Source organism: Cupressus sempervirens, chromosome 7 (genome assembly GCF_028749045.1).
Source record: "Cupressus sempervirens isolate cs-2001-9-10 chromosome 7, ASM2874904v1, whole genome shotgun sequence".
Taxonomy (NCBI): Eukaryota; Viridiplantae; Streptophyta; class Pinopsida; order Cupressales; family Cupressaceae; genus Cupressus; species Cupressus sempervirens.
Genome location: NC_143124.1, coordinates 806,147,538 through 806,158,761, shown reverse-complemented (window position 1 = coordinate 806,158,761; position 11,224 = coordinate 806,147,538). Strand labels below are relative to the sequence as shown.

General features: G+C 32.4%; 1 protein-coding gene and 1 non-coding gene across 4 annotated transcripts; both read left to right on the top strand.

Annotated features, from left to right (window-relative positions):
* The first annotated feature begins 1,561 nt into the window (after positions 1–1,561).
* LOC149549832 (PI-PLC X domain-containing protein At5g67130-like) lies at positions 1,562–8,335 on the top strand. Of its 3 annotated transcripts, none has more exons than XM_089793059.1 (10): positions 1,562–1,803; positions 1,939–2,034; positions 4,201–4,299; positions 4,462–4,567; positions 5,196–5,333; positions 5,477–5,575; positions 5,698–6,001; positions 6,097–6,320; positions 7,450–7,536; positions 7,687–8,335. In XM_089793059.1, exons 3-10 carry the CDS (start codon positions 4,286–4,288, stop codon positions 7,852–7,854), a joined length of 1,140 nt encoding a protein of 379 aa, XP_089649185.1. In that variant the 5' UTR covers positions 1,562–1,803; positions 1,939–2,034; positions 4,201–4,285; the 3' UTR covers positions 7,855–8,335. The 3 variants fall into 3 exon arrangements, with proteins under 3 accessions (XP_089649185.1, XP_089649184.1, XP_089649186.1); XM_089793058.1 differs by having other exon boundaries at positions 4,445–4,567; XM_089793060.1 differs by lacking the exons at positions 1,562–1,803; positions 1,939–2,034 and having other exon boundaries at positions 4,143–4,299.
* Positions 8,336–10,317: 1,982 nt separating this feature from the next.
* Positions 10,318–10,391, top strand: TRNAT-AGU (transfer RNA threonine (anticodon AGU)). The gene has a single exon. It is a non-coding gene; the product is annotated as a tRNA-Thr (tRNA).
* Positions 10,392–11,224: the final 833 nt, after the last annotated feature.

The following is an 11,224-nucleotide window of genomic DNA, read 5'->3' as shown; positions in this document are numbered from 1 at the left end:
TTATTTTGTTGTTAACATGTTGATATTTAGTAGATTGACTCAAATTTTTTATTAGATCATTTGGTTCTACTGACCCTCATTTCTTGATTTTATAGATTTGGGCATATACATTTTGGTGAGAACAATGTGAATAAACAAAATTTGATTTGGAATTTGTGTTTGCATGCACATTTATATATATGAATTACACTATTTGTATTTGCTAAAAGATTAAAATTTATATAATGCTCTTGTCAAATTATTACTAGAAGAGGTGCTTTCATGTACCTTGCTTCTTGCTATTCTACATCTTCTTGCACTTCCATTTCAACAAAAGAGATTGCAAATTAAACAATATAAAAGTGGCAAATCTCTCTTACCAATACCTTGATGGTGTGAGAGTGCCAAAGATTTTTTTATAGAGAAGATGTGTGTTTGTTCAAGAATTTTAGTAGTACAACCTCATTGCATCCCTTTTTCTCATCTTCAAAATGGTTTGAGGAATAAGTGGAGAATTGAGATTGTTTTGGGATGGATGATTCGATTGTATGAGAGGAATTTTGAATTTGAAATTGAAAGGGAGGAGAGAATTATAACATATGGTTGGTATCTAGATGGTTGCTAGTGAAAGTTGATTTGGCTTTAGATTAAAGGTACTTGGAGATGAATGCTTTGATGTCTAGAACTGAGCGTGAATTACATTTCATACTAATAATTTGTATTTAAAATTGTGTTTTAATTAATTGGTGGCAAGGACAAAAAAGCTAGAATTGTTTTAAGAATTTGGATGACTAGAATTAAATGTTGTTTTCTTTAGGATTTTTAGGAACATTAGGTGGATAGATGATATAAAGTTTAGAAAAATATTTTATTTTATTTTAGAAGTGAAGAGGGCATTGAATCATTAACTTAATTTATTTCATAATTTGATAAATCCATTTAACTAATATAGATATCTAAAATTTACTTGTGTATATCAATCAATTATTATATTGACTAATTAAATAAATTGCATTCAATTGAATTCAATTTTACCATATAAATACATAACATAAATTTATTCATTTGACTAATTATATTAAACATTTTTATAATTACTTTTCTTAGTCACAAATTAGTAAGATTTTTTTTGAAGTTAGGGTCAAGTTTCATTAATGAAAACTTCCTTTATTTCTCCTCTAATAAGCCTAGGTCCAATCTCCCTCTAGTCCACATTGTACATTACAAATCAAGTAAAAAATATTCCATTATCAATAATTAATTCTTGTATTAAAATGTTCAAAATAAATATTTGACTCAAATATTAATAATTAATAAAAATTAAAAATACATTTCTTTTTTTTTTTATATAATTACTATTTATTTTTGGGTCAAATTTGCACTCGTGATAGCCACTGCCTTCTTTTCCAAGAAAGAGAGTCCTTACCAACACTCAAAAAAGAGCATCATTGCTTTGTCACAAAAATAACGAGGGGAGCCCACGCGCCATCACAAGTTTTGCCTGGCATTTTGAAACTTTCCACTGGAAAAAGTATTCAATCAAAAAACTATAACTAAAATATGAAGTTAGCTTCAGAGAACTGATTCGTTATGCACATGCTTTACAAAGATGCACTCAGTAACAAATATTCTCTCTACTCCATTAATTTAGATTATTAGTTGAAGTGGTATCTTAAATTATTATGCATTTCAAAAAAATCAATGTCTCTCCCTGGGAAAAGTGATGTTAAATACTGTGGTGGGTTGACTCTGAAAATGTCTTTGCTGCACAAGCTAAGATAATGAATTTCTACACGTCAAAACAATTCAAATTTATTGCTTCTGGTAAGTTTCTTGAGTGACTTGGTCTCCAAACTGTTTCTTTCAAGCATTCATAACATAAGGATTTCGTGGAGATGTTCTTTTTAAGGAAAGGATTGCAAGCAAGATTGTGGGTGTCATTCATTTCATTTAATGCAGAAGAAAAAGGACATTTAATTCCATGCAACGGCATTAACGACATTCTTCAGAAAGCAATATCAGCAAGCCAACATGAAGAAAGCATTGAAAAAACAGGCATGATATGATATATTTTATATTGGGTTTCTTTATCAGCAAGGTCTCTCAATGTTTTAGTTTTTATATGCTGTAGAAGGGCTTGCTATGGTTTTCATCAGCTGCAATTCTTTTTTTCCATTTTTTGGTCCATGGTACCCTTTGGCGGCCATTTCTCAAGGCATTATTCTAAATTTCTAACAAACCCATATGAATTTAGGCTTTTGTTTGTCGGATATACTTCTGTTCTTGAATTTGCTATAGAGTAGATTTGTGCCGTAGAAAGAAAGGAATGAGTGTATTAGTGTCACTTTGAAGGAGCTCTCCAAGACAAGGTCTAAGACTTGAATTTACAGAATGGTTTGGTTTGCTTATAAGCAATACCTATTTTTGCCTAAAATCTGCATGTGCAAATAAACAAGGAACATTGTTTTTTCTAAGGTAGATTGTTTACAAATATAAACAGATTCTGTTTATATGAGCAACTCTTCATTAGGAATAAGCACAAGTTCTTTATGATTAAACACGCTAGATTTCACTCATAGAAGGTTAAGAATCGTTATTTAGAAACCACATTTAAACAAGAATCACAACTTAGTATTTTGCATTAGATGTCCTTTTTGAGATTTGAATTTAGATTTTAAGACTAAGAATTTGATAGTGTAACCAATGGTGACTGGTTTGATGGAGAAGGGATTTAAACAAACAACTAACATGACACCAAAGAGAAATCCACAGAACTTTACAATTTCAAGCATCTACATTAATTGTAGGGGGAATATTTCTTCTCTATCATTGAATGAAGAACACCTACAAAGAATCTTCATCCTTGGATTGTTTCTTTAATTTCTTGACTAAAGCAAACTATTCTCATTGGAAAAAGTATTCTTAATATTTTGCTTTTAGATTCAGATTGTGTGTATCAATTTTGAGCCAACGTTTCAAGTCACACTCTCTGAACTGTCATCAGGGCAGGAGAGCAGTAAGGAGATGATGATTCACAGAGTGCGATCTAAAATGTTGGCTCAAAAAGGACACACAATCTGAATCCAGAAGCAAAAAATTAACACTATGGATTGTGGAAGTACTCTTCTTTTAACAACATCTAAACCAGCATGCCCTTCTCCATGAGCAATTTTCGATTTCGGTTCATATTTGCTGTCTTTCACTTACTTGAGAACATGCAAATACCCTGTGATCTCTTAATCAGGCCATATAACATCCATATGAAGATCCTCTTCTATCACCGTTGTATATTCCTGTGACACTTATCGGATCTTCTATTCCAACTTCCTATCATCTTGATAGATCACAGAATGTGATCTGAAAAAAAAACAAAAAAAACCAAGAGCAATGAAAATAACCACCATGAATAGTAGAAAGCTAATATTTGTAATAAGATCTCCTGATTTCAGTGTGTAGGATCCACCTCACTCTCTTTTTAAATATAGTCCACTGTTTGCAAATGTTTTCCTAGATACATTCTTGATCAGCTTATCTTCAATCTTAGTGCTAGATATGATTCATTAAGAGAATAAAGATGGCTAGGGCTAGTTATCTTGAAGTAAAAGAGCTACCTTTGTTGGACCTATCATGGATCAGATGGATGATATTTGTTGTGAAGGCAGCTATTATCATGAAATTTCCTTGTAAATATCTATACAAGGAGGGATTTCTCATATAATATCTTTGTTGAGATTGTTAACTTGGTGGTCAGCACCTCCTTGGAGATTTGTGCCATGGATTGGGTTAAATCTGGCATTCGTATCGGACATTAACAGTTTGAGCTTTTGGTGTAATGGAAAATGCTTCCAACAAGTGGTATTAGAGCCTTGGGTCACGGGTTTGAGTCTTCCTTCAGTGGGTGTTGAAGGCCAAGTCGGTGCTGATGGGAGATTGTTGAGATTGTTGACTTGGTGGTCAGCACTTCCTTCGAGATTTATGCCCTGAATCAGATTTAATCTGACATTTATATCAGACACTAACAGTTCGAACTGTTGGTGCAACAGCAAATACTTTCTTTCAACAACCCTTTCTGGAGATTCTGGTTTTTACTTTATAGCTATGTAAAATGGTAGACTTTGTTATACACATATGTTTCAACTAACAAAATGATTCTTATTAAAAAACTCATTAATCTAAAAGTTGTGTTACTCTCAGCCTTTCTGAGCCTATAGTGTTATGCAGTTTGGAAGATGCACGTGCATTAATATATGGTGGGCAGTTCTAGCTCTGACGATCTTCTTCAGGGCAGCAGATTCACTTTGTTCCAATGGCAAATGTCAGGTTCGTTATTCTTGTTTACAATACCAATAGCCAACTGTATCTTATAGAACTAATACAAAATTCAAGTTATATAAACAAATGGAAAACTATGCTTCAATAAAAGCCAATGTGTTTAGTAGTCCAATTTTGATGGCTGGCTTCTCAGGTTCATGATCTCTGCAGAGTGAATGCGAACTGTGCAGCTGGACTACATTGCGAAACATGTGTTGCGGTAGGGCACTTGCTTCCTAGATGCACTAGGATTCAGCCTCTGAACCCAACATCTAAGGTACTTCCTTAACACTTGTTTGAATTTTGAAATGAATTTCATATGATGGATTAAAAAACAAAAGCAAACAAGAAAAGGAACATAAAAGGGTGAAGAATTCGAGGTTATTTTACGATAAAAAATGCTAAACACCATGGAGGTTTTCCTATGCTAATCACAAATACTAATTGAGGCACAATGATGAAAACTGAAACTTTATTCAATAGCTAATTGAATTACAGCATTTGTGATGATGAAGAATGCTTGAAGTTTGTTTGACTTGTGTTAGAATTATTAAAAACTATCCTGTAGAATTACAAACTAATAACATTTGATGGATTTTGAATAAGCATGACAGAAGCTGTTCTAAACTATAATTGAGATGCATTTGTATGGATCGCTAAGCTTCATTGACCAATAAGTTGAGATAATCAAAAAAATTAGTAAGCTAACCTTCATTGACCAATAAGTTGAGATAATCAATTAACAAAATTAGTGATATTGCTATATTTCAAGAAGTTCACACGAATCAATCTCTCATGATCCAACTGTGAAATTAAAGATGTTTTCAGAGATTTTGAATTCCTTATGATATCCATTCAAAACATTTTGGCATCATGATTTTTCAATAATTTCACTTTCTTTTCAGGTTGGGGGACTGCCTTATAATAGGTACTCCTGGCTAACTACTCACAACTCGTTTGCTATCCTTGGAGAAAAATCTCAAACCGGTGTCCCGCGATTATCACCCTCGAACCAACAAGATGGTATCACAGATCAGCTCAATGTATGATGTTTACCCATGAATGATTAGTTGATTTCTCTCTCTCTCTCTCTCTCTCTCTATATATATATATATTTGTTGTATTCTATTGTGTTTTAAGCAGGATTATTCAGCCACAAACTTGACCTGATTAGCCTTTTGTGCAGAATGGTGTGAGAGGCCTTATGCTTGACATGTATGACTTTCTCAATGATGTTTGGCTGTGCCATTCATTTGGAGGCAATTGCTACAACTTCACGGCATACGTGAGAAAATTCATCATTTTGATTTGAAAAGAATGAATCTTATATTAGATAATCATATAGATGAGTAATAATTGATAACCATTAAAATGACACATTTTTGTGACCTTATTTCGTCATCCCAGGAACCTGCTATCAGTGCATTGAAAGAGATTGGGGCATTTCTGGCTGCAAACCCCTCTGAAATCGTGACAATATTCATTGAAGACTATGTAAAAGCTCCGAAAGGCCTAACCAAAGTATTCACTGCAGCTGGACTGATGAATTACTGGTTTCCAGTTTCTAAGATGCCCAAAAATGGTGAGGACTGGCCTACGGTAGCAGACATGGTAGCCAAAAATGAGCGCCTCGTAGTCTTTACTTCCAAGTCTTATAAAGAAGCATCAGAGGGAATTGCTTACGAGTGGAAGTATGTCGTTGAAAATCAATGTAAGGCATATTTGCTTTTATGATCAATTTCTTTATCTAGTTTCCATTATCACAATCAAAGCTCAAACATGGTGTAATGGTTTTGATCTTTGCAGATGGGAACAGCGGTATGAAAGCTGGAACATGTACAAATCGTTCAGAATCGGCTCCTTTGAATACGAAAAATAGATCCTTGTTTCTTCAAAATTTCTTTCCTGATAATCCCAATTTGCCAAATGCTTGCAAGGACAACTCTGCCTCATTAGCCAGCATGCTACCTGTGTGTTACCAGGCTGCTGGTAACAGATGGGCTAACTTTCTTGCAGTAGATTTCTACAAGGTTAGTTTTAATGAGAACAGCAGTCCAGATTCAGTAGTTGAGCATGTCTTAATAGTTATCATAGTATTTGTTGATTTAATGCATATTATATGTTTGCCAAAATTGCACCAGTAGGGGAAGAGCACTACTAACCAACAGAGGTCTAATAGTTGTTATGTTTGTTTTTCTTTGGTACATGTGTGATCTGTTATTGATACATGAGTGATCATTTTATAGATTTTTTGATTGGTAATTATTTCATTTGTATCCACTATTGGGACATCTGTGTAGTCTTGGAACATTTAATCACAAGTATTGACATTTTTGATTGAACAACTATTATATTTAACTGCTATTGGTGCACCCTTTGAGATAACCAGTTTTTGACCCTTTGGTTTTTGATGATCTCTGTAGAGAGATCTGTGAATACTCAGAAGTTGAATCTTAGCAAAAATCAGTGAAATCCAACCTATAGTTTAGGTTCTACGTGTGCATACAAAGTTAGGGTGTGCAGGTACTGGTGCTCTCCCCTAGTTGTGACTTCAATGTCGTTAAATGTTGATCATACAAACCAGCATTCACCAAATTCAAAAAGCAACAAATCATGTGATGCCACATCAGCATTGATAAAACATAACTTGGTGCACAAGTATTGTTTTCACTTTTCTAAAGGTCTTTTTGTACATCTTGGCAAAAAAAAATGTTGACGTGATTTAATGTCTAATATTTTTGACAATAGTTGTGAATTTTAAGTAGTTAGTGTTGATGATGACTACCCATAATTGGATGAAACATATTCATTAAATTTACAAGGCAACAAATCATGTGATGCCACATCAGCATATCAGTAAAACATAACTTGGTGCACGAGTATTGGTGTCACTTTTCTAGGGGCTCTTTTGGACATGTTAGCCAAAAAATATGCTGATGTTGTATCATTTTTCATGATGTGATTCTGAAGCAAGAATAAGACTTGTCAACAAGCTACTGGAATAAAATTTGAAAGTGACTTGAAATTTCCTTAAGTGCAAAATTAAGATGCTTAACTACTAGATCCTCTCCCTAAATTCTGTTCATTCCATTTATAAAGTTTCGGACCAAAAGATTACTAGAAAATTAAAATATTACAAAATGCTCCTATTAACTGCAGAGGAGTGATGGTGGAGGTGCACCAGAAGCTGTGGACAAGCTCAACGGTGAACTTATCTGTGGATGCAGTGATATAAACTATTGCCAGGTATCTTCATAAAATAATTTTTAAATTCCATTTACCTATGATTGTTAGTCTAAAGACAACTTTCCCAAGCTTGCTTTACTTGTATTGGTTTAAGATAGATCCCTGATATCTATTATGCTTGCTCTCACAATTATCAACCATATTTTGCAGCCCAACAACACATTTGGAGTCTGCAATCTTCCGGCTAGTTTACCTTCTGCAGCAGTGCCCAACATTACAGCGAATTCTGCTTCCATTTCTCTTATCCCAACTTCATTCTTTCTCACAAATTTTCTCCTTGGATTTCAAATAATTTTTCTTATTTTCCTCTGCCTCTGACTTTTGTAAGAGTGAATCTTTTAACGTTCTTCTATTTTACTAATTTCAATTCCATATATTCCTCACTAGAGGATAGAGTTACTAACTTGACATTAAAAGGTAGTTGTATTTTTCTTTTAATCACCCCAGGGAAGTCACAATGTAAAACATTTAGAGAAATTGTTTTAACTAACCTTGACTCTCTCATATGTAACCTCCCAAAAAGGGTACATTACTTGCCCTCTTATTTTAGAGATGGATCTTATGAAACATGAACTATTGATGTAGTGTGTCCAATAACACCAAAACATAATACAACCATTTTGGTGGGAGGAGTTACTTGAGATTTATATCTTAGCCAAGAGAATTTCTCTCTAAATTCTTCTCAACATTGATTACAAACAGTATTGGTGCTCATTGCACCAAAATAAATGCCTAATTTGGCTAAGCTTTTTACAAGAGATATTTTCAAATGAAATAAAAATTTAGTTTATTAAGTACAGAGTATAATATTCTATTTTTGTAAAGAGGCTTTTAACCAGGTTTGGGACTGTGAAATATTGTTCTTGTCTCGTAGTATTGGAATGTTTGTAGGCAACAATCTCTTTTCTTGGGTGTCTTTTGGTTGTCTAATTCATTTTATTCTCTTGTAGAGTGAGAGAGGGGAGGGGACTGGGTTGCAAAGAATTTATTAATTAGAATTAGAAATTGGTTTTGGAATCTAAGAACATTGAATAATGAAGAATTAGATTGGTTATATACATGGACTACGAATCAAACCAAATTACATACTCTAGTTAAGGATGAAAGTCTTGCCAAATGATAAGTATTGCCATAAATTTGTCTACTATTAATGTTGCCTTATATATTGTACTATTACTTAAAATACTTAATTCTGAATAAAGAGTTCCACTAAAAAGTATAGTAGGATTTGTCATTTAGTTAGAGGTAAGACCCTATATTTGTCACTAGTCAAACCCCTTTGCCAATATACAATATCTTTAGACATATTAAATGATCAATACAATACATCCTTCTAACTATATACCAAGTTTAATATTTTTTGTGTGGATGCTTTGCATTGTAATATTCCCTTTAATGGAACTAGTGCAAATCATTGAAAAGTTACCAAACCAATCATTGATTTAAAACTTATAGAAAACAATGTTGAACATCTCTTTACTAGATTGCAACTAGAATGTTACATTAGGAGTAGAATTACTTTGATGATTTTATAATTCAACATTATTGTATGCGTTCATACAGGCCTTGACATTTAGCCTTACAACATTTATGCATTTGAACAAAACAATTTTTCCAGCCAATTACTTAGAACCCCACTTCAAATTACATGGATTCTCTTGATTTTAACTTTAGTAACAAGTTTAGTTCTTGGAAAAAAAGTTTCTTGGGAAAAAATGAATTCCAATTTATAGAGCAACATGATGGAGGTAGTGACTACCTCATGTTCTTATGTGATATGATGGGATAGGTGGGTATATGCACGGAAAAGAAGGATCTTAAGTGGTCACTTTTTTTTGAAACTAGGAAAAAATAGACTTGGGTGAGAAACTAAGATACTTATGCTCAAAATTTGAAGACATAAGATGAACAAGAATCATAGCGTATTTTTTTCCTTTAGACTACAAGAGTCCAGTATAGTATCTACTATAAACTCTAGTGCACGCAAACGTTTTAATGCATTAGTTATGCTTGTGTGACACATCCTTCAGTACCACATAGAGTGGGAATACTAGACCTCGTAATCTACCAAAGACTCTTACCAATTGAATGAGATACCAGCCCAAAAATCATAGAATTTTGAATTTACTTCTAAACCACTATTTTTTAGGTCATTCTAAAGCATCTAAACACCTGAACACTAAAAAAAAATGAATATATCATATAGACAGTAAAAGGAAAATGTAAATATACTCTACACATCTATAAAAGTGTGTATCCACGATAGTTTATAATTATTCAGAGGATTATATAGTGCCAGTGAAAGTAGGTTTGATGTGTGAGTGATAGCAGCTAATACATTGCATGCAATTTATAGTAATCATTCCTTAGTCCAAGTGGTGCATTGGAGTTCTATGATGGATTATTAGGTATTTTCATTGTGTGAGATATTATTTCTCCCTATTTGTATTGCTTGTCTGTACCTAAATAATCTTATTTTCTTCCTAATTTTCATGATTCTATGGCACATTAGAGCAGCATATTGATATGAAATTAAAAACAAAGCTGATATGGTTAAGAAAAATATTGTATAAATTGCTGATTATCTATGAAGAGATGAAAACCTTAAGTTAATTTAAATGCAACCATGTTCAAGAATCTCATACAATTTTATTTTATTTCTGGTATTCGTCATAAACAAAAAAGAGTGGAGTGGTACTTCACAATTGCAAATAAATTAAGTAGTATAAATTGTCTTTTGGAACAGATAAGTCTTTGTGGAGAGCAAAACTTTTAACAAATGCTTTCATAGCTCAGTTGGCTAGAGCACCCGTTTAGTAAGCGGGAGGTCATGAGTTCAATTCTCATTGAAAGCAGTCATTTTCGTCTCCATTGTTGCAGACAAAAAACCATCATTGCGGGCAGCCCTGCTTTGCCAGGGATGCTAATTGTGCTTCGTTGGCATGCAGCTCTTAGTTTTATGTTGTTTATTATCACGTTAGATCGAAAGATTTCAATTATATATTTGATTATTATAGGTTTCAGTTTTCTATTAATTAGATTTCTATAATTCTTTCCAAACATTTCTATATATTAATATTAATATATTCATTAATCTTGTATTTTTACTTGATTTGATTTGTTTTCAACTATTTTCATTAAAGTTTTACTATTATTACTATTTAAACAGGTTGAAGAAGTCTTATATTGTTGAAGTCTTATATTATCAAAAATCTTGAACTTTGATTTTCAATAGTTCCAACTGATTTTGTGTAATATATTAACAATATATTTAATCTGTGAATTGATTTAAGTTTATATATATATATATATATATATCCTACAATATAATTTCAAATTTGAAAAAACTAATACTGATTTCATGTCAGAAAATTTATTGTTGCACTTTAATGTAAGCCAATATAAGTGAATGAGTAATATAAGAATCAATTTATTGTTGACTTTAATGTTAGACATTAATAAGTGAATGGGTAATATAAGACTTTTGAACTTTGACTTTCAAATGTTCCAACTGATTTTGTGTAATATATTAACAATGTATTTAATTTGTGAATTGATTTAGGTTTTTTTTTTTAAATATAATATCCTACAATATAATTTCAAATTTGAAAAAGCTAATATTGATTTCATGTCACAAAATTTATTGTTGCACTTTAATGTTAGCCAATATAAGTGAATGAGTAATATA